At 45.3% G+C, this 24,269-nt stretch overlaps 1 protein-coding gene across 3 annotated transcripts in view; it reads left to right on the top strand.

Moving 5' to 3' along the window:
• Positions 1 to 5,887: 5,887 nt before the first annotated feature.
• Positions 5,888 to 24,269, top strand: part of LOC148013403 (uncharacterized) — a 107,573-nt gene continuing 89,191 nt past the window's right edge. For 2 of the 3 annotated variants that reach the window (XM_087668196.1, XM_087668194.1), the window contains exons 1-4: positions 5,888 to 5,936; positions 6,059 to 6,166; positions 20,638 to 20,712; positions 20,879 to 20,929. In XM_087668196.1, coding sequence (XP_087524322.1) covers positions 6,089 to 6,166; positions 20,638 to 20,712; positions 20,879 to 20,929 — 204 coding nt within the window. In that variant the 5' untranslated portion in view covers positions 5,888 to 5,936; positions 6,059 to 6,088. Of the gene's footprint in view, positions 5,937 to 6,058; positions 6,167 to 20,637; positions 20,713 to 20,878; positions 20,930 to 24,269 lie in introns of those variants that run through there. The other variant, XM_087668197.1, reaches the window with a different exon arrangement.

Raw genomic sequence — 24,269 nt, forward strand, 5'->3', positions numbered from 1 at the left:
TCACGTAGCAGGCATTCGGTGGAGCACAGCATCACGGAGCCTTTCCAAAGGACCTTCTGGCACTGCCTATGGGACAGCTGGAAGCCGAGGAGGGTATCATGTTTTTTATGGTTTGTGGCACATGGGAGCTTGGCGGTGGGAAGCTGGCTTGCCCAGATGCAGAAGGAGGGAGGTTGTAAGTGCTGCACATAGCAGCCTTTGGAAACCCCAAAGCACTGCCTTTGGTTGTGTGAGGCGGCACAGCTCGTGTGGAGAGGGGTATGCCGGATCCTTCGCCGTATAGTACCTAGCCTTGGATGTATCTCATGGGGAGCTTTTTGCTGGCAGGCGGTTAGCCAGAGCCGACACCTTTTGTATGAGGCCGGGATGCAGGACACGATATTCATTATCGAGGCAGGGTTGTGCACAGTAATCGGCTTAGAGGCTCTACCTATCCGCCAGGTACTGGAGGCCACAGCAGACTGCTCTAAGGTATGGGAGATCATAGGGAGTCTTACTGGTTGTCATATCTAGAAGGTGCGGTGTCAAGAGGCTTTCGGTGGCGAGAGACTCAGTACAGGCGACCTTAGCAGAGCTTTAGACCTCCATCATGCACTCCCTCCGTGGCCGATGGGATTAGGTGCAGGACGAGTCCAAGGCTCATCAAGAGCTCCGATGTCATTTCCTACGCACTTGGGGCGGCCAGGACCTATTTTTTGTGATGCAGGCAGGCAGCCCCAGATGGCAATACATCCCCCCTCCATGGCTTCTTGCCCCCATTCCCCCTAGACCGCCTTCAGAGGCTTGTACACTTGATATATCTGTAACTCATTATCAGCTCCAGCTAGTCTGTTGAGCATGAACACTTCTTTGTATTGAGTTTTTTTCTGAAGTAATATAATCAGCCACACTTTATTTGCAAAAAAAAGTCTGTAGCTGCCTGTCCTTGGGTGAGACTGGTCCAGGTCTCGAATTCCGTGAGATCGATTCTCTAAGGTTGTCATCAAAGAACAAGTTCTTTGAAATCCCAACAGTGGAGTGGGGCCATCCAATCCTCTCAAAAGGAACTTGCTGTCAGTGAGTGATGTGAGGGGTGTCATGATGGTATGATGCCTACTATAATGCTCCAATCGCAAGCCTAGTCATCCACATAAAATTGATTGATCCTAAAGGTGGTCCTAGGTCTTGCTGCCATCTGTCCTACAGAATTAAAGTGAGCGTGTGGACTTACCTAACTCTGCAGTTGACCATGGATCGTGTGCTTCAGGCTTTAATCTGGAAGAAAAGTGTCTCCCTTGCTGCCTGCTGTCCTCTTCTACTCTTGTAGAGAATTGAAGTGAGCGTGTGGACTTACCTAACTCTGCTGTTGACCATGGATCGTGTCCTTTAATCTGGAAGAAAAGTGTCTCCCTTGCTGCCTGCTGTCCTCTTCTAACGGTCTTTGTGTATCTTGGTCTACTATCTTGGTAAGTCCACATGCTCACTTCATCTCTGAGCGTGTGGACTTACCAAACTCTGCTGCTGACCATGGGTGGTGTCCTTTCATCTGGAAGACAATGGACTATGGATCGTGTCTCTTTCTTCGATCTTGTGTCTTTCACTATTCCATTGTGTGCTTTGCTCTTCTAGCATAATATTAGATGTTGAGGTTTGTTGATCGAGATATGATCTTCATTTTGCGTGATAGGAGACTAGGCTTGTGTTTGATGTTGGCATTTCTAGCTGAGATGCTTGCTTTTTCTTTTTCTACCTATGAGATTCTCACGTGTTTTTCACGCCAATTGCATTTGACATGTGAGAAATCTGCATTTGATGCTTGCAGCTGGCCTGCTAGTGACAGATGGCATGCCTTTCAAGGTTGACTTGTGTGTCACAGCATAGTAGAGGTCTGGTTGGCTGACTTGCTGTGTCATGTGGTGTTGTTGACATATGGCACATTGTGCGTATGGACATGCTTTGACGGCTGTAGGTTAATGTGTCACCTGGCTTGCTGTGCTGCAATATGCTGCTCTGACCACCACTTTTAACGTGTGTCATTAGTGTTTCATGCTGTGTACTATGCCCTCCTCTCTCCCAAAAAAAAAAAAAAAAAAACTAGTCAAGGCTTTAATGTCGTTGTGGTGGTGTGTAATAATCTGGTTGATGTTTGTTGTGTTCTGCTTGGCATGCATGTTTTGATTGGCAATGTCTGAATGTCTTCTGTTGGCAACATGAGGGTCGTTTAATTCCTGCTCACTGAATGCTTTTAAGCTGGTCGTTCATGAGCTGTTTCCATAGTTTGCAAGGTTGCTTATGCGTTTGTTCTTGTTCTTTTGCCACAACTGTTCATGTGCTTGAGTTTGTAATTGTGTGTCGTGACTTGAATATCCTAACATATCTCATGGACTTGTGGTTGAGTAGTTCCTATACTTACGAGTGCTTTTGAAAGAAGGTGTTGGATTGCTCCAGCCTTAGAAGGAGTCTCTACTTCATTCATGATGTGGCAAGACAATGGTTGTGCATGTGAATGTGAAGAGAAGGAATTGTGTGACACAATGTCACATTTGAAGAGAAGGAAGGTATGAAGGACATTTATGCTTTGTGCCGTGGATATCCTGGTCGTGCTTGGCAGAGCATGAGATGGCATACATGTCTACATCATCTTCGTTCACTAAGGCCTACCAATGACTTGAGTGGACGGTTCTTGCTGGCTCTAGCCATTTTGCACACCCTCACATGCTCCTAGCTAGAAGAGGCAAGTGTGAGGGTGGAGAGAGGGCATGTTGATGCTCTCTCATTATTGGTGGATTAGTTGTTTGTACTCAAGTTCACATCTGGCGCTCCAAACCTTGGACTGGTGTGTCCAACGCGAAGTTCATGCTGGGATGAGTGATATAATGTATTCATGTGGTCTCACATGAGGAGACCCAAAGGGCATGTGTATGCGCTAGTGGAGGAAACTTGGTGTCAAGGCGAGTTATCCATGGAGCTTGTGTGGCAAGAGGAGGTGCAAGGTGTCTAGCTTGACTACTTTGCTTTTAGAGAGGGATTATGGCATTTGGACTTCTTCTTCAAGGTGCTTTCTTACTGAGGCACATCCAGTGGAGTGCCATTTGCTGGAGTATCCATGGTGCATCTTGATTCACTGCTTGTTCACTTATGCTTTGAGAGAGGGTGTCAGAAGTGGTCATATCATAGGTTTACAAGTGCCCAGGGCGTAATATGTGGGCACTGACTTTATTTTTTATTTGGTTATTGGCCAACCTATTTTGTGACAGGACTTCTTTATTTTTGTCTATAAAAGGAGGGAGTGTAGCCACAGCCCATCATCACACTTGTACTTGTAGATGCTCGGAATGGAGAAAGAGGGAGCTTGTGGAGCGTGTGAGCTGGCGCTAAACCATTGTACTCTTGTCATAGTTGATTCTATTCTTGGTTTACATATTGTGCATTGTCTCTTTCTTCGATCTTGTGTCTTTCATTATTCTGATGTGTGCTTTGCTGTTCTAGCAATTAAAGCCCCCATATTATCCAATTATCAAACTATGGTAAGGACTGGTTGAGGGTGGTTTGAAACAATCTACTGTCTCACTTGCCATTCGGGGCATAAATGACTAGCAGACCAAAAAGTGCATCCTCCACTCTCATAGAAACCCAGATGGCTCTTGGAAGAGCCATGATGCCCTAGACTTGTACAGACTTGGCCGATTGTTCCCCTACACAGATGTAAACACCAATGTGTATCTCTATGACTTCCACAGCTCCTGCCGGTTAGGTGTGGCTTTGTCATGGCAAGAACTTCTAGCAATGTGGGGATATCCTCTTTGCTGACAGGTGATGCTCTTGTAACATAAGAAAATCCATTGATCCTCCCACTAATGTTGTGTGCAAGTCCTATCTCATGAGACTTCAACCCTGCTCAAAGTGTCGGCCTCCGAAGTCCTGTACATTACATGAGAAGATCCTCATGTGCTGCATCTAAATCTCTTGGACCAGTGTGGCCCTGTAGTCCAAGCTTGTCTTTGCTGCCTCTTGGCACACACACTGTCAAATCTCCTTTCTGCTAGCTCTATTGCTACATGTGAGAGGGCAAAATCCTTGGAATATGCCTTTGAGTCCTTTGTCTCATGCTCGCTCTCTTGGGTTACCTCAGCTTTGCCAACCTATTGTGTGTCGGGGACCTGTTAATGGGATCATCTTTGGTGAGTTCGGCTAGTGACGAGGAAGTGTTGTAAATACTAGTATGTCTGCAGCATGTGGTGCTGAGGCTACTGGTGTCGTTGCCACCTTGGGCTGTCTCTCTCCAACCTGATGAGCTATTGATCTTAGGGGATGCAAAATGTCTGGATCTTGAAAGGCAGGAGTATCTGGGAGTTGGGGTGGTGCCACATAGGCTGATAGTTGAAGGTCTCCAACCAGTCTATGGGCCAGAGAAGATGCTTGAAGGGCCATCACTCTGTCCAGGGTGCAAGCTCTGGTTTGGGCTGAAAGGGATCGGTGGGAAAGCATCTGCTGTGGAAGTATGGGGTGCTGCACTGGAGCCCTCTAGTGTTGGTGGAGCCTAGAGGACCAGCTTCTATCTCATGCAACTCTCTACCTCCATGTGTTTGAGATGCTGATGCTATGTGCACGACTGGTGCTGAGTTTTCCTGTGGTGATTCTGGTGCCTGGGAGTGGTGTGCCAACCTCAGGGAGATGGATGCTGCTTGGGCAAGGGATCTGACAAAGGTGGCCAAAGTGGATGGAGGGACAAGGTGCATCCATGTGTGGAGTGTTTGAGTGTGGCTTGGATGGGAGGGAGTGCCTATAGCCAATGGTGGGGGAGGGGACAGACTGCTGGGATGGTAGGCTAATGATGGGTGGGAGAGGGATTGTGCTAATCAGAGTAAGTTGATGGTGGGCAGACACAGGTGGCAAGGTGGGTGGTGTGCTAAGTGTTGGCGTGCAGGAGAATGGCAGTCAGGCAGCTTTGGCATGCAGTAAGTTTGACAGGCAGGCTGTCAGTTTAATGGACAGTCAGTTTGATGGTGTGAGGGAGACAACCATCAGTTTGAGGGTGACCAGGTTGGGGAAGTGCCGAGCAGAGCCAGACAGGCAGCTGTCTTCTGTCACTGGTGCAGATAGTTGATAGTCTAGGGTGGCAGATTGCAGATTGGTGTGATGCGTCAGACAATCCCAGAACTGTAGGTGGAAAGCTGTTGGTCAGGTGTGCACACTTGTGTCAGCGCCTCTGCAGTAGGCAACATCAGCTCATCAGATTCACGCAGGGGAGTTGCTTCTAGCAAGGGGCTGCTTCAAGCAGGGGGCTTTAGCTCCAGTTTGCAATAACAAGTAAAGTAGGTCACATAGCTGACAATTTGTCTAGAGATGCCCTTGGGAATTCATCTGGCCAACTTTTGGGTAGGAGACCTTAGTAAAGTAGATGATGGCATTCGAGGGATCAGCAAGAACGCTCAAGATCTTGATTTTAGAAACTTGGCTGTTCATTAAAAGGCTTTATTTGGAGGAAGGGATGATAGGGAGGGGTGTAGAGGAAGCAAGACAGCTGCATAGCTTGGCCAGTCATGTGAGCGTCCATTTTCACACGCCAACCTACTAAGTTGTTGATGGAGGGATACCAAGCAAGAGAGGATGCCAGAGGACGGAGAGCAGGAGGTGGAAAAGGGGAGGAAGATAGATGCAGATGAAGGAATGGGGAGGAGGATGGTGCACTCAAACAGCAGGAAGACATCTGTTGAGCTTTGAATTGGAATTTGGGCCATTCATGTAAAAGCTTTACTTTTATTTGTCACTATTATAACATGTGTAGATGCATACATATTTTTCTCCTGAAACCCATTTATTAAGTAATGATTTTGAGAGAGGCAGCAGTGTCCACAGGAATAACAAGGCATGTATGTTGGTGACCTGATGTGATTATTTGTGTGAAGGTGACAGATGCAGACCTTTCTAAAGAACTTTACAAAAAGAAAAGTGCTGTAAGTGGCTTTTGTAAAACATCATTTGTTTTGGTGGATCACGTAAATAAAGTATGATGAATATGCCAGTGTTTTTTGCTCTCTTTTTCCTAACTGTTGTATGGCAACCTTTGATAATACAGATCCACAGGAGAAAAATTCGAGCTTGGCAGATGGCATGCATTCTTTCTCCTTTTGTAGATACAGCAATGGTTGCAGAAGTGATAAAGCTACTACAGATATGTTTGCATGTAAGTTTATTGTAAGGTGTGTAAACTGCAGGGGAATACCGCATATGAGTTTTTGTATTGCGTGGGAACAAGTTTTGAGATGTATCTCACAATTTTATACAGCAAGTGTTCGAGTTGTACATAGAAACAGTCTTGTTATTTTATCATGTACAAGGCAGTTCTACTTTTCACTGTTGTTACTTCAGTGACTTAGGATTTTCTCTAGAGATTTTTGTTTGGAGACTCCTTAGACTTTCTTGGAGACTTGTTTGTCTTGAGACTTTGTGGCTCTTGACTTATAAGGTACCGACCTAGAAGGTACCACCCCATCCCAAAGATCTTTTGGGCCTGCATGTCTCGAGAATATCTTCTCTCACCACCTAACGTGTCTCCAGATATTGCAATGTAGATCTTTTGGCCTCCCCAGTTCATCAATAAAAAGAGAGGCGAGCAACCATTACAAAATCAATAATTTTGAGCTAATTAAATTGTGTGTTTTTGTGTATCTTGTGTATTTCTTCTTTTCTCTGCACTTCTCTCCACTACGTATCTTGTGTGTACTTCCGCTTCTCTCTCCACTCCACTCTGCATGAACCACAATGCCCAACACTCCACTCCATTCCATCTCACCACCTCACTCCAACCTTCTCTCTCCTTTTCCCCCTGAATTCTGTCTCCAGACTTCTGTGTCTCTCCTCTTTCCCTGGACTCCTCTATGTCCAGACTTCTTGTTTTTTCGTGAAGATAATTGAATTAAGTAAATATTTTACATCAGACCTTCAGGTCGGCTTAGAACTCTCTCTCCAAAAAATATATATATCAGACCATCTGGTCAGCATTCTCACTAAATCTCTTACATTCTGTTACATCAGACCATCAGGTCCTCCAAGAAAGTGATGAAAGACTATGAGGACTTTAACACAAAGAGAAAACCACACTGCTGGTGTAGAGGGAACAATAGCCAGCCAGGGGGCAGCAATGTCAAGAAGAACGAGGTCAGCTGATATCATAGAAGAAATCTGCCATAGCACTAAACCTTGAATACGGGCCATATGACCATGGATGCCCGAGACGGAATAAAAAATAAAGGCATTCGGAGTATGCTAGATATGCCATAAGGCAGTCCATCTCAGGAACTGGAACATGCAGGAATAATTCGAATGCAAAGAAGGCACGGTGGGCAGCTGTCCCATAATCCATGAACCGGCTGTTATGCGTAGCTGAGTCTCCGAGAGCCACACACGAGAAATAAAACACCAGATGTGTCGCGCAACTGGACAAGAGGCAAAAAGATAAAGCAATGTTTCATCACATGTAGTGCAGAATACACAATGACTAGCAGAGATCTTTTGAGCATGTAGCACCTCTCCAATTGGAAAACCACCAATCAACAATCTCCACAAGAAGACTTTCCCGTGATACGGAACCTTGGACTTCCAAAGCTGAAGGAATCTTTCGTGCCACTTATTTTTACCATCCCTAATATGCCATAATTTATTCACCTTTGTAGTGACCCATCTCTTAGCCTCTACCATCTGATGGTATATCTGGTTAGCAGACCTCTTCTCAAAATCATCCGGTATCACAAACTTCTAGTCACGCCATGGATACAATGGCTGTAGCATTGGTAAAGGAGAGAACCTCTGAAGTTTGACCTGTATGTACTTCTCTGTGTCTTCCTCGAGACTTCTCTGTCTCTGCAACAGTCTCTTGTCTTCTCTCCAAACTATCCTCTCTCCCCCCTCTCCCCTCTTGTCTCTAGACTTTCTTGTCTCCAAACTTCTCTCTCGCATATTGCTGCGTAGGGAAGGATCTAGAGAAGGGCCGCCTCTTATCATCAAATTTACTCATTTGGAGTCATGATGAGCCTTCAAAAGGAAGGCTCTCAAAGGAGACAAAGTATACCTTGAGGATGATCTCACACCCACCTAGGTTACCCACTGCAAGGAGTGCACGCCGCAGTTTATGGAGGTTCGCAAATTGGGCAAATGTGCAGTATACAGAGATGGGTACATCATTGTCACAAATAGGCACCAATGATGGGGCATGGCCTATGAGACACACTTTAAGTTTGTAGTATGGAATTGTAATGGAGCCATGAGGATGTAATGAAGGAGACCGTCTCATAAAGTTTTTGTCCTAAAAAACAAGGGATGTAGTCATGGACTGTAAGAGTGTGCTGTAGGAAATCAGCCATAACTTTGTGTGGGCAACTCCGAATGGGACAATTGAGGTGTCGTTACGGAGCCCGTGAAATCAGCCCATGTGGGCAGCCGCGTCAGGTCAAGACCAAAACTAATACAAAATAAAGGGCTGTCCAGGAATTTCTAGTGTGCAGTCCTAGATGGTATGGCTGGAGAAAAACAGCCATAACTTCCACCAGGGAACTCCGATCGGGGCAAGTAAGGTGTCGGCAGGGAGCCCTCGAGGTATACTTTTTGGCCATGTATGGAGGATGGGGCTGAGAGTGGATCAGGACCAAATCTGGTACAAAACAGGTGGTTGTCCAGATGCAGACTGCAGCCCAAAACAGGGGTCATGGTGAGGTGCCAGCCAACACAACCTCCTTGAGGTGTGGAAATTCATCCAATATAGACGCTGGGCGCTAAGAGGCTTTCTCTATTGGTAGGCCTTGCCATTTGATCAAGTATTCATATATGGAACGGGTGCGGAGTTGCTTTTCACGTTGCCCAATGACCGCTTCCAGAATGTACTGAATAAGACCCTCCTCATCTACGGGTGGGAGCTCCTCTACATGATCTTTGGGAGTGCCAATGAAAGGTTTCAATTGGCTCACGTGGAAGACATCATGGATCTTAGTGGTGGGAGGGAGTTGGAGGCGGTAAGCCAAGTCCCCGACCTTCTTAATAATCTTGTAAGGCCCATAGTAACGGTCTGCCAACTTGTTGCAAGAGCCGTCCTTTAGTGTGGCATAACGGGACTTGGGGACCTTGAGGAGTACCATTTCACCCTCTTGAAAGTCAAGGGGTCTTCTTTTTGCATTAGCATGGAGCTTCTTGTGCTGTTGAGCCCTTTTGAGGTTTACCTTGCATTGTTGAAGTAGAGCTTGCATGCGGTCTAGCTCTTCTTTTCCCAAGGGGTTGAGCTTTTCATTGAAGATCATGGTAGGAAGGGGCACCCGATAACCATACAATGCTTCGAAGGGAGAGACTCCAATGCTTGAATGAGTGGAGTCGTTGTAAGAAAATTCAGCCAAGTGTAGCCATACATCCCAAGAATTCTGCATATCATGACAAAAATGTCGCAAATAAGTTTCAAGCCACTTATTGACTCTTTCGGTCTGTCCATTTGTTTGGGGATGATAGGCTGTAGATGGAGCCAATTTGGTCCCCATGGAGCTGGAAATGGTCTGCCAAAACGGACTCATAAATTTGGTGTCCGGGTCATGTACTATGACTTGGGGCAAGCCATGCAACTTAAAAACATGCTCCATAAACTGAGTGGCAACTTGGGATGTTGTAAACTGGGAATTTGTAGGGATGAAATGGGCTGCTTTAGTGAGTCGGTCAACTACCACATAAATGCTATCCCAACCCTTCTTGGTTGTAGGTAAACCAGTGATGAAATCCATGGTAATGTGGGTCCATTTTCCTTCGGGAATAGGTAAAGGTTGCAACAAGCCACTCGGTTTAAGAGAGCTATCTTTATTTGTTGGCAAGGCACACATCTAGACACAAAGTCTTTTACATCCCGCCATAGGCCTTTCCAATGAAAGCTTTTTGAAACTTGATCATATGTTTTGAAGACCCCTAAGTGGCCAGCAATCGGGGAAGAATGCATCTCTTGAAGGATCCTTTGGGTGAAGGGAGAGGCATGGGGAATCACAATATGGCCATGGATCCAAATGAGGTCATTATGGAGTTGATATTGGGAATTGTCATCCATGACACCTTGCTGTAATTTTTGGAAAGGAGGGCTGAATTCAGCATCAAGCAAGTATGCCTCTTGGAGCTCTTCAATCCAATCATGGTGGAGTTCAGTGATGGATGAAACCTTGCATGCCCACATGCGAGAGAGTGCATCGGCCACTACATTGTCCTTGCCACGGGTGTGGGTAATCTCAAAGTCATAGTTTTGTAGTGTCGCCACCCATCTACGTTGTTTGGGAGTGAGGTTGGGCTGAGTCAAGAAATATTTGAGCACACGATGGTCACTTTTCACCTTAAATCTGCTGCCATACAAGTAGTGATGTCACTTTTTGATAGCATGAATGACTGCCAACATCTCCTGATCATAGATATGCAACTCTCTCTCTTTATCATCCAATTTTCGGCTCTCAAATGCTATTACCCCATGTTCCTGCAGCAAAACTGCATCAATACCCTGTCCACTAGCATCACACTGGATGGTAATATCCTTTGAAAAATCGGGGCATACGAGGATGGGGGCTGAAGTGAGCAAGTCTTTCTGCTGCTGAAAACTGTAGGTAGCCAATTCATCCCATAGGAAAGCCTCTTTTTTCAGCTGGTCTGTTAATGAGGCTGCAATTGTGGCATAATGGCGAATAAATCTCCTATAAAAGGAGAGACCAAGAAAACCACGCAAGGAGGTAGTGGTAGTGGGGGTGGGCCACTCTCGGACACATTGCACTTTTTTAGGATCAGCTTGGATGCCTTTTTCACTAACGATGTGTCCTAAGTACTCAACCTCCGTTTGCATAAAGACACACTTGCTTTCTTTGGCAAAGAGTCGGTGCTCTCTTAGTACATCAAAAATCTAGCTGACATGCTTCAAGTGCTCATGCATTGACTTGCTGTAAATGAGTATATCATCAAAGAATACCAACACAAATTGGAAAAGCCATGGCTGCAATATCTTGTTCATTAAGCTTTGAAATGTGGCGGGGGCATTGGTGAGACCAAATGGCATGACAAGGAAATGGTACAAGCCACGGTCAGTTCGAAAAGCTGTTTTGACTTCATCACCCGCCCTCATTCTGATTTGGTGGTAACCGGATCGCAAATCAATCTTAGTAAAGTAGCGTGCACCCTTGAGTTCATCAAGCAAGTCATCAATTCGAGGGATGGGGTATCTATTTTTGACGGTGATCTTATTGAGATCACGGTAGTCAATGCATAACCGGAAAGATCCATCCTTTTTCTTAACCAATAGGACCGGGGAGGCATAAGGGGAAGAGCTAGGCTCTATGAATTCCATCTCAGTGAGCTCGTTGACTTGCTTTGCTACTTCCTCTCTCTCACATTTAGAGAGTCTATATGGGGGTTTATTGATGGGCTTGGCATGGGGCTCCAAGTCAATCGGGTGATCCACCAATCTTTTAGGGGGAAGGGTAGTGGGAGGCTGAAATAGGTCCTCATATTCAGCCAAAAGTGCTTTTAGTGCTGCATTTTGCTTCCCCAAGGTATGTTGGTCATCATTATCCTTATGCAAATGCAAGACAAAGATTTGGGAGCGTTTCTTGAATTCCTTTTTGAGTTGTCTTGCTGTTATAAGCTGAAAATCTTCATTTTCTTTGATTCCCTCCAAGTGTACAAGCTGCCCATGCATTATAAACTCCATGTACAGCTGAGAGACGTCCATAGAGATTTTTTCCAACTGCTGAAGCCAATCACATCCCAATACAACATCCATGGGACCCATATCAAGGGTAATCAAGTCCACCTTTGTTGTGTAATTTTCAGCCAGCATGAGAGACACTTGTGTGCATACATGGGAGCTCACTTCCTCATTTCCATTGGCCACTTGAACTCGGTTCTTTGTGCATGTGCGATGGTTACATTTGACATGTGCTTGTTAAGCATGCTAGGTTAAGGATCTACCTTTCAAATATTCATGTTTGGTTTCTTGATTTCAATCGTGAGGGGGGTTGCTGTAATTCAGTGGGAACACATGTCAAACAACTAAGAGTTGATTTATTTACAAAGCTTTGTGTGCTGCCACTATCTATGAGGATGTATACACTCTTGCCATCAATGTTACCATGCAACCGTAAGGTGTTCGGATTCCTAGAGCCGGTCCATGCATCCATGGAGATTGAGCACGCTGATACAGCAGTGAATGAGGGGTGCCAAGGGTCATTCCCAAGCATGTCATCAACGGGGCAGCCACCGGGGTCAAAAGGGAACCCGTCCGGTGAGTCATAAAACTGATTGGGATCAATATCCTCCTCATATTCAGCATTTTCAGCAAGTGTCATTATTTGAGAGCTGTCATGCATGTCCTCTTTCAGCTTGTCACTATCTTCTAGCACATACATGCTATTAAACCTGACAGTGGCGTTCTTAAAGGGGCATTTGGATGCATGATCAGTTGTGTACTTATCTTCGCATTTAAAACACAAGCCTTTGGCTTTTCTATCCTTGACAACTTCAAGAGAAATGAATTTCTGACCGTTGGGACCGAAGCCATTCCTGGTCTTATTTTCAGCATACTTTGGGTCACTTTTGGAGGATGGTGCTATCCCAAAACTGCCATATTTCCTTTCAGTATTAAAAGTGGGGTAAGTAGGAATTTTGGGGTTGCCATTCCCTGCATTGTTGCTGTGATAATTATTAACATATGGGGGTTGTCTAACAGGGTATCTTGGCTGTCTTGCAATGGGCTGCGTGCTCTCATTGCGGCGGTACTTTCGACCATAGCGTTCAGCCAATTCTATGGCTGCAAACAGGGTGGCTGGCTTTTGAGCCATTACATCAGCTGAGAGATGCGCATCCAACCCATAAATCTATTTATGCAATTTGGCCTCATCGCTAATTGCCTCAACATACATGGATAGGTTTATAAACTGGTTGGTGTACTCTCTCACGGTGAGATTTCGCTGATCAAACTGATACCATTGCTTAGCCAAGCGTTCTTTTTCCACCGGGGAGACAAAAACTTGGATCATATGCATCTTGAACTCTTCCCAATCACGAAATTGCGGGTTTTCCCATTGAACAAATCTCCACCATGTGTTGGCAAAACCTTCTAAGTGAAGGGAGGCAAAAATGATCTTTGCTTCATCGGTACGGGGGTAGATGAGAAAATAGGCTTCCAATTTAGAGGTCCATTCCTCTAGTTCAGCTAGGGATGAGGATTGCCCATTGAATTTTGTAAACACAATCTTGCCACGCAGCTCATTTGGGCCTGGCTGCCCATGAATACCGTGTGCTACATGCTGCCTATACATGCCTTGCTGTCCAAAATTCCCATGGGGGCCATGCTGCCCGTGCGTTACATGAGGACCAAATTGCCCATTAGGACCTTGCTGTCCAAAATGTCCATGCTGCCCGTTACCATATACATGCTGCCCATTGCCATATGCATGCTGCCCATGCACTCCGTGCATTCCATGCTGCCCAAGATTGGCTCCAAGCTGCCCATTGCCATATGCATGCTGCCCATTGCTATATGCATGCTGCCCATGCACTCCGTGCATTCCATGCTCCCCAAGATTTGCATTGGAGCCAGTTCCTTGAGTGTGCAAGTAGTTGCCGTTACGGGGGAGTTGGGGTGCCAATGATGGGCTGGAAGGATTCGTAACGGGGGAGGGAAGGAGGGGCTCATCATGTCGAGTGGAGGGCTCACCTGTCTCATAAGTGCTATGGGGAATGCCATGGGTACCACCAAGACCTTGTGGGCTGCGTCCGGTCTCCAAGGGGAAAGGGTGGTTAGCCTCACGGGTAGGGACATACTCCTTGGGTTGATCCAAGGGGGGGGCAATGGCGGGGATGAGGGCGCCCATGTGCTCTATGAGTAAGTCCATCTTGGCCATCATCTCGGAATGATGCTGATCTTGGCGGGTTTCCACCTCCTTGTGGCGTTGCTCCATCTCTCGATGTCGTTCAGCATGACGGGTCTCATGTTGGCATAGGGTTTGGTTGAGCAGAGACAAGCAATCTATCTCGGGGGCACCTTCTTTAAACAAGTCTTCATGATCCTCCTGGGCTGAGCTAGGATCGTTCATTGAGGCACGGGAGTCCCTTATTTCACGCTGAAATTCGTCCTGGGCCTTTGCTTTACCCTTGTGGCCTGCCATCCCAAGTGCAGTCTACCAGACCCCTTGTTACAGAAATGATAATAACGTGGGCTAGGGAACTCCGATTGCCAAACTTTTTGATTCAAATGAAAGCCCTTGATCCCCTCTACAAGGCTATGTACAAATATCTCCGACAGTACATGATCAGGGCTTTGCTGTAATCACTTTTTGTGGGCTGACTGTGTAGGACTGCTACCCGTCCCACAGTACCTCTGGGCACAAAACTGAGTGTATCTCCCAAACCGTAGGGCGGAATGGGGAGGTTTTTAGCTCAGATCAAAGGGGAAGATGCCCTCTTCGAATCAAGCGATAGAGCTCATGTTTAATCACACGAGAAGGCTTTCCTGTAATCAGTTTTTGCAGGCTGACTGTGTAGGACTGCTGCCTGTCCCACAGTACCTTTGAGCACAAAACTAAGTGTATCTCCCAAACCGTAGGGTGGAATGGGGAGGTTTTTAGCTCAGATCGAAGGGGAAGATGTCCTCTTCGAATCAAGCTATAGAGCTCGCGCTCAGTCACACAAGAAGGCTTTGCTCTAATCAATTCTTGCGGGCTGACTGTGTAGGACTGGCTGTCTGCAATATCTTGCAAAGGCTCCCTCAAGGAGCATAGTTTATCCCAATAGTGACGGTCTTATCCCAAACATCCAGGGCCTCAATGGTGGCTCTCAATGCCCAATAAAGTCATACATTCTTTGTATCCATAGCTCATTGTTGCTGAGACCAATTCCACACTGCATACCCTGCCCTTCTTGCATTGCATCCACCATACATTACCAAGCGGTTCACGACATTACCAATGCATGTAGGGGTTTGTAGGCTCAAGTGATCAGGGTTCGGGCTATTCCATCAAATGTACCTGCACCCGCAATAATTCTTTGGGCTCCGGATCACCGGGAGGTGGGCAAGGTTCCCCCCGAGCCGGGTTGTGCACCGCTTCAGGGTCTTTGATGGCAAGAGGGGGTCACCCCTCTTTTGTCTTGCCACCTCGCCTGGCATCGGGCTTTTCCTCACCCGGAATATACATGGCAGACATTTATTAATTAAACAACCAGCATGAGATGCATTTCAGAAGTCAAAATTTTGGGCTTTTCATGAAGTGCATGGAATTGGAATGGGGAATAGGGATAGGGAGCTTACCGGCAGTGACTCACTGCCTACTCACCCTTATACAATGGATTTTTTAATCACTTCTTGGCTCAGCCAATTCACAAGAAGCCAAACGGGTTATGGGTAAGCAAAATATAATCACAATGAAGCTTCAACATGAGTAAAATCCATTTCAGCACTATAAGATCAAAGGGAAATGACTGGGACAATTAATCAGTATGCATTCAAGGTGTGGGCCTCCTATTATCTACTTGGGCTCATAGATTCTCTCAAACAAATGGATGGGATTCAACAAGAGGCTTAAACGGAGAGAATGAGAGCCAAGAATCAGTTACCTTGAGTCTTTTGGAGAAGAAGGCAGTCACTAATGCCATCTCAGTCCTCCATGAGAGCTCCATTTGATCCCGAATGCTCCATGGCTCCAAAATGGGTATGCTTCGTCAAGAAAGGGTGAAGTCAAGCTTGGGGCAGGATGGTTCAGGACCTGCCCATGAAGAGTTCTTGCTGAAATTGAGGTCCTTCTCCGTAGCCATGGTTGCCCACAAGTGCATGTCTTCAAATCTTGCTTGTAATCTTCTTCCCGTTCTTTTTGATGGCTGAAATCTTGAGCAATGTTGAAGAGGGACTCCCGAGGACCAAGGAGAGACCAAAATCTTTAGGATTTCTGAGCTTGGTGCCAAGGTTCCATGGTTGCCATGGACTGCACCAGACCAAGGTTTCTTCAGTGCAAAAGGGGAGTCCAAGGGCTGAGGAAGATGTCTCTGATGCTGCCCAAGAGAGTTGCCGAGTGCTAGGGCTGAAGCCAGGAAGGAGGGGAGGGCTGCCCTGTAGGCCAGGAAGCAACCCGTTTCTTGCGCCGCAAATTTCGGGCTGCTCCTGGGGGGGCCACAAGCAGGGAAAACCAAGGGTGCTGCTGCTCAATGTGCTCCTCCAACTGAGGGGGAGACCTTGGGATAAGCCAATCTTGCTGAGGAAGAGGAGGGGGAGCAAGATTTCTGAGTTTCTTGGGCTGGAGCTTCCATGGATGCTTGGGGAAAAGAGGAGAGAGAAGGTCTTCTTGAAAAGTAACTGAGTTTTTGGCCTTCTCTAACTGTGCTACCCTCCTTTTTGCCCAAAACCCTAAAAAACTTACATGAAAATTAGTGACGACCTGTCAAATTTGTCTGCCCGCCTCCAGATTTGTCCATGGTTCTTGGGAAAGCTCCAAGAAAGCCTACCATAGTCTTCAAGAGAGCTGATAGCCTGGTTGAGTACTCCTTTGTACCTGTGAAAGAGATGTAACTAGAGCTTTCTAATTGTGGGAAACTGTGAGAGCCCTAAATATATGGGGAAAGAGAAGGATCAAGGACAAAGCTGTGATACCACTTGTAATGAAGGAGACCTAACTGTCCTAACTAAGGGGAAAGAGAGAGAGGAGTGCAGAAGAAGAGGGAGAGGAGAGAGAAAGGCAAGAAGAAGAGAGAGAAAGAGGGAGAGAGGAAGAAGGAGAGGAAGCTATGGAAGCTTGAGAAGGTGAAAAGAGAGTTTCTTGATAATTTCTGTGATGCCTCAAAATACCCTCTTACACCTTATATACTGTCAGTGTGACTGGTATGTTCCCATGCCATATCCTCGTGATCCCTGTTCATTACAGAGGATGGATGTAGGGTTATTCCAAGAGACCTTCACCAATAGGGACATCATCATGTATATAGAGAGAGACTAGAGTTAGGGAACACACTTGCAAATTGTGAGAGGCTATAGATGGGAAAAGACATGCCATTCTAGTACTTGATCGAGAGGGGGGACCAGAGGGTTTGTAGAAGTAGTTGTGCCATGTAGGGAGGAGCTATAGCATATGGTACAGGTCAATGGAGAGAGATGAGGAGGCTCTCATGTGGATCTGAATATATACAGACCACCCCCGTGATATATATGTAGCAATGTGCTACTTTGCTTGAGTGAATTCTCCACATGCACTGCAGGGGGAGATCACCATATCTTGCATTATATGAGAAGACTATGCATTATTCTAGTATTGGAGATGTCCTATTGGGTGGGGACTTTAATAGTCATGCAACATAGAGACAAGTTTCCTTCTTTGAGAATGAGGACTACAAGTACAGAGAGAGAACATTAGAGGAGATGGGGCTTAGCGAGATATCAAAGGACATAGCTAAGTGCACAAATTATGGTGAGCACATCCTAGCCTTGGGAGGCCCACATGGATTAGCCATCCCTAACGGCTTGGATAGATGGCTTGGATTGGACGCTCTCACATGCTTTCCACATAAGCATGTATCCCCATGTATAGGAGTCCCCTCCATAGGATCTATACAAGGACCAGGAGCAAGCACAGTGGACTATCTCCTAGGGCCCTTATCCCTCATCATAACCATAGTCTTTTAGAGTGTTTCCTCATCCACTAGAGTAGTAGTGGACCACGCTTTCGTACAATTGACCATCACTTGTAGACATGATATGATCCCTCTAGTGAGCAACCACCCAAGATTCTCGAGAAACCAATTTACTAGATTGACAGTGAGTGGTTACTTGGATCATTTCTTTTGGGGCTTGTAGGAGATGGATCCCCAGATAACCCTAGAGGATTTTATGGCATAGTTTGCTAGAGTACTTCACACCTCAGTTTCCATGCATTTTCCCGCACACACCCATACCACCTGCAAAACCCAAAACCTCTCTCCCTCCCCCAAAGAAAATGAGAAAAAGAAACAAGAATATCCCACAAAATAGTTGGTATGACAAGGAGTGCAAGGAAACATGACATTTGTCTCTAGCAAGGCAAAGCATGAGGGACCCACACACATAGGAAGAAGAGGACATTTCTATCGAGATTGGATCATGAGTTTTACCAACTATTCATGGGATACGATAGCAAGTAGGTGTGGAAGGCAGTGTAGGAGCCCCAATCCCATACACCCATCATCTCCGCACACTTGTCATGCATATGCTACGTCATTATATGAGGTACATGGGCAACCCCTGTTGCCTCGACCACCAAAGGAGACATCCATGTCATCTACCTTCTTCAGCATAGTGAGGGTTCATGATGCCATTGATAGACTTCAGAATTTCCAAGCCCAGGACCATGAGGAACTAGAAGCCGGGCACCTATCAAATGCTAGGGGTAGCCTAGCACCCCTTCTAGCCTACCTATTCCACAAGGTCTTGTGTGAAGGCTTCGTTGCTAGTTAGTCAATGGATACTATAGTACCATTCTTGAAACCGGGAGAACCGATGGTTCCTATGAACTATACGACGGTCATGGTTGGTCACATGCTAGCCAAGCTTTATGGATTGATAGTAGAGCATGAGTTGAGCAAATGGGAAGAGAAGCACCAACATCAGGCATGTGGACAGTTAGGGTTTGGGAGGGGCTACTCCATTGTTGATCATCTCCTCACACACCAAGCCATCATTTATGAGAGCAAGGCACAAGGGAGGCACGTATGCTGCTGCTTTGTGGATTTCCGTAAGGCCTTTGACACAATACTACGTACTAGGCACATGCAGAGAATACAAGAGCTGGAGGTTGTGATGAGTGTCCCATTGTAGTACATATCCATCCACCACATCACATTCGTACATTTTGTAACTATGGCATTTAATCCCTGTGCCTTGCTTTTCGCCATCCTCATCTCAAATACTGTCTCCACCCCCCGTCTCATGTTACAATGGACCTTACAATGTATAAAAATTAGGATATGTTTCAATCAAATGCTATAGATTTCTGAGAAACTATCCACAACATATGCTAAAACAAGCAAATATAAGATGGTGTTGTAAAGGCTTCTATTTGGTGGCCAATAGTGAAGATGATAAGACTAGTTCGGGGCCCCATGGAGGGGGGCTGCAAAAGCCTAAATGGAAACAAAGTTATATCCCAAGTCCAAACATTGTCTCCATGTCCCGTCTCATACTACAATGGGCCTTGTATATATGCTCTTACAATGTATGAAAATTAGGATGTGTTTCAATGAACTGCTATAGATTTCTTACAAACCATCCACACGATTAGTGTTGCAAAGCTCACTCGGTCCCGGCCATGCGTGTCGCGCTGCGGACCAACTCAACACGTCATGCCAACACAACATGGTACCATAACACGACTCGGCACAGCCTGTCACGGTTTCCCCAACTCAACATGGCACCCCAACACGACACGGAGGTCGACACAGCACGGCGCTGACGCGTCTCAACAGTCCACCATGTTACATCCCCCCAGCGGGCAGGGAATCTATCATGTCACTTGACCTTTCTCAGTGCTCACGCAAGGACGCAACCCCGAAACCCTTCACAGTAGCACAACACCCCACTCACCTCTCACCCTGCAAAAAGTCTACCCATCCCCCTGGGAGGGGGGGGGGGGGAACACAAAGGCCTGAGTATCATGCAAAAGCCTAAATGGAAACAAAGTTATGTCCCAAGTCACAGACCCTCTTTCCATCTCCCATCTCATGCTACAATGGGTCTTCTATATGCTCTTACAATGTATAAAAATTAGGACATGTTTCAATTAAATGCTGTAGATTTCTTAGAAACTATCCACAAGATTACGCTAAAACAAGCAAATGTAAGGTGTTTTTATTAAAGCTTCTATTTACTGGCCAGGGAGGAAGAAAAGATGAAACAGTCTATTGCTATCTGCATCCTGTGGTTATGATGGATTGTAGTATGTCATACATGGGGCGTTTCTGTGATGTCTCACCTCTAGTATGACAATCTGGGCATGATGCAAGCAGGCAGTCTACAAGCACATAGTTGTGTTCTCTATATGGCTCTAGCATATGGGGATCTCTGTATCGTGAGCCTTATCGCAATGTAACTGGGAAAGGGAGAGGGGCATGGGGATCACTGATATGAGTATAGAAACTAGTGATGTAACTGGGAAGGAGAGGGACATCTAGATCAGAGGTAGGACGTAAGAAACTAGTGATATGTTTTTCTATCCCTTTTTGCCACAGTAATCTACAATGTCTTACTCCCCCCTTTTACCACAGTACTAGTACAAGATTGTAAAGTGTGCTCACATGAACGTTACATCCAAATGCATTCAAAGCTAGATTCGGAATGGCTGATGAAGAAATTCTTAGTGACAGTAAAATCATGGAACAGTTTCATACTATGCCCTTTGAGTTGTCTGAGCTTGTAAGGGGCCCTTCTAGAATGCAGGTTCCAGGGCGGAAATAGCATGTTGAAGGAGAGTCCCAGCACATATATTTGACGAGGATGCATTTTCTTCTTCTAACATATTGTTGTCGGCAGAGCAATGTTGGTTGTTTGTTTGAAATGTAATCAGTTTCTTTCAACAAAGAGGCAAGTCTGATGATAATAGTGAGACAATGCATCACCTTAATTATTGATGTTTCTGGTTTGTTTTACAGAGGAACAATCTGCCTTCTGTTCGCCAATATGCGGAAATTTTTGCCATTCAAATTCATTTACGATTTCCTCATCTGGTAAACTTTGGAAATGCCTAGATGAGTAACAAAACCTGATTTTCCCTGCTGCGTAATAGTTTCGGAGTACCAAGTGTACTACATTAGGAAGATATAAGCCTTAGAAGAATATTCTAGTTGATAATGCTTGGCTTTGGGAACAATGACAATCATTTATTTTTTATAGGTGAGAGAGTATCTGATTCCTGCCTTGGCTGACTATAATATGAAGACACAGGTATTGACTTGTCCTTGGCAATTAGACACAGCTCTTGAAAAGAAGATGCTTTTCTATCTTTGATTTTACTTTGTGAAGAGAATGACTACTTAGAAGTCTGAAATTCTTGAAGATTACTGGAGTTGCTCAGCGGGTTTATTTCCTTGCTCATAAGGAAGAATATTCTATCATGTATTTTCTAAAAAAGAATAGCCATCTCAGTATGGGTATGCTCCTTTGTTTCTATGAGAATATCATAAATATGGCTTCTTGAAAAATATCATATGAAAAATTGGATGGGTCCATTATGATTCTCAAGGAAAATGATATTCTGTTTGTGCCATTCTTTCGTTTTCTCTATTTGAGGATTAGTGTCATTATGAGGAGCGATATCTAAATAAGTCGATGCATACCTATGCAAGAGCCCATATTGGTCTACCCATCCATTGTAGGGAGGGTGTTGATGTTGTTACAAAAAAGATTTGGTAAGCTTGCTTTAGAGTAACAATGACACTGAATTAAAGATTTCACAAAATGAGATATTTTATAAACTTTGCCTCAGGAATCAGGGAGATCTTTTGTATCAAGAGCTAGGGCTGAAAATTGTAGTGTTTATTTGGTGAGCTGAATGAAGCTTGTGCCCACACCTTCATCATAGATGAACCTGTTTACCTGTTGTATTCTTGCCTTTACTCTTCACCAATGCATTGACCTTGGCTAGGTTTTGGTTTACTGAGATGGCAACCAAAACAATCTAGGGAGTGCATGAAAGAGACCATGATCAGCTTATCCTCTTATGGAGTTAGCTCTTGCAATTTCAGCTAGTTGAGCTCTGTCGTTTGGATTTATCCTCATTTTTTAATGACGTTGGAAGTTTATATTTGCTTTTGTTGGCTTCTATTTTCGTAATTTGACATGAGCTCACCAAATGTGATTGACAATGCTTGTCCTTTGAGCATACCCTGGTGGTGCTTGATCAGGTGTTGGTCACTTCTTTGGGCCATAGGACATGATGCTTTTAGCTCAAGGCACGTGCATCTAGGGCAGAGCTCTCTTCAAGTATTGCTGCATTCATTTGTCAAAGAAAAGAATTTAACTCTTTTTTTTTTCCAGAGAAAAGAATGATTCTAGCTCATGAATCCCCTCAGAATAAAAATATCCCAAGGCAGAGTACAAGGTAGCCTTGTGAGGGACTTCCAAATCAAAAACTATAGAAGGGAAAGTCTATTACAAGGCCCGAGTCAATAACCAGTCAAGAGGTAAGGGAATGTCTATTACAAGGCCTGAGTGAATAACCAGTCAAGAGGTCTATAGTGTCAAACCCTGTGTGCTTGGCAATGAAAGAACATGCAAGTACCACAGGCCTTGAGAAAAGCATCCCTCCTCTTCCTCATAGTCTTCAAACCATCCTGTAGTCTCTCCATCATCTGTGGTAGTGCTCCTCATTGCACACTGTGATTTTTAAAAATCAGCCATGGCAATCTTGCTCAAAGTTGATGTGAAATGAGACAAAGATGACTCTCACGTGTATCCTCATCATAGTTGTAAGGTACAAAAGGTATGATGTGGTACGATACTAAATGGTGCCTTAATCTTTTCTAAGGTACAATATGATGAAAGTGTGACAAAAAATTTAACTTGATTCCTTTGGATTACAGATGATACGTACATGTTTAAGAAGACACAACAATTTCATTAAAGAAGATAAGATGAATATATGATCGTAACAAGCTTAAAGTGTCTATGGCTTATGCCACATGCACAACATATGCTACAAGTAGATACATGGGAATGTGAGCTATCACTATCATCGGCATTCTCAACATTGTCCCTAACGCGACTAGTAGGCTCATCAAAAGAGTTTGAAGATGACTCTCAAAGGAAGATGTTGAGACACTCCTGGACTCATCTTCATTGATCAAGCTACCATTATCAAGTGATGGCTCGCTAGGCAATGAGATGTCATTGTGAGGCAAGGATTCGAGCTACTAGTGCCACGCCTCACATATTGCCACTTGGACCATTGTTCATCGCTGTCAAAGGGCACCAAATGATTAGGCCCTTGCTGCCACCTACCCAAACTCCTTTTCCCACAACGATGCTGACTACAAGTGTCAGGAGTGTTGATTGCCATCGGCTCTCTGTAGAGCTGCCCAAAGATCATCTCCTTGTTATCAAGCTCCTCTAAGAGTTAAAAAAGGTGTCATTGCTAAACTTGAAGGGCTGATATTTACTTGCATAAATGTGAAATAGCTTCATGTGCATGAATGAATAGGTACTCTAATTTCTCTTTTATTCATCTAAAGAGCAATCGTGGATGAGACTTCTCATGGCTAAGGTTGAAGAGTCTCAAGTGCATAATGAAAATTGTGTCACAAAAATAGAGGCTTCACACACAAATGCCTTCTCCACAAGTGGGAGAAGCAAATCCACATGCCGTCTTTGAACTAGATACCATGGAAGCTTTTGAAGCACAATGTTGTGGCTATCTATGGGCACAATATGAGTCAAGTATGCAAGTTCGTTTGGTCAGAGCTCTTTGTTATCCATGATGACCAATGACTTGTAGGACGAATGCACCAAAGTTGGAAAAATATAGAAAAAGCTCACACAACCAATTCCATATCCTTTGTACAATGTCAAAGAAGTGGACGAATGCGCTAAGGTTGCGACTCTATATCCACTGTGCAAGCTAAGATAACGTTGGATGTAACTTTCCGATGTCTTGCTCATGGAGTCCATATAATGGCAAAAATCTCAGCCTCGAACAAGCGGCCTTGGTGTCGACAATCAAATGCTTTGCCATTAATGAATTGCACCACATTTGAGGGGCCGATCTACATGCACAATACAATGCTATATATATATATATATATATATATATATAGAGAGAGAGAGAGAGAGAGAGAGAGAGAGAGAGAGAGAGAGAGAGAGAGAGAGAGAGAGAGAGAGAGAGAGAGAGAGAGAGAGAGAGAGAGAGAGAGAGAGAGAGAGAGCGAGCAATGCTGACGCCTGCTCGCCTTCGTCCGCGCCCAGCATCTGCCCTGCCTGACACACGCGCCAACGCTGACGTCTGCCTTGCCTGGCATACGCGCCCCGTTGCCTGTACCTGCAGCGTCTGATGTCAGATGTCTGACGCGCTTCACGCGTGACGTCTGCCTCACCTCCCGCCTGACATCTGTCCCGCCTGTCAATCGCTGCCCGTCGCAGGTACCTGCAGCGCCCCGCCACTTTGTACCGCCTGTGCCTGATCCCTGGGCGCCTGCCCCGTTGACTGCTCTGCATCAGCTTGCAGGCCTACCGCAGCTGCGGGTAAGCGACACCTGTGGTTGACCCGTTGCCCGGCACCCTGGTTCATCTG

The sequence above is a fragment of the Lygodium microphyllum genome, chromosome 26 (assembly GCF_053477565.2).
Source record: "Lygodium microphyllum isolate KBCC chromosome 26, Lygodium_microphyllum_v1.1.10, whole genome shotgun sequence".
NCBI lineage: Eukaryota > Viridiplantae > Streptophyta > Polypodiopsida > Schizaeales > Lygodiaceae > Lygodium > Lygodium microphyllum.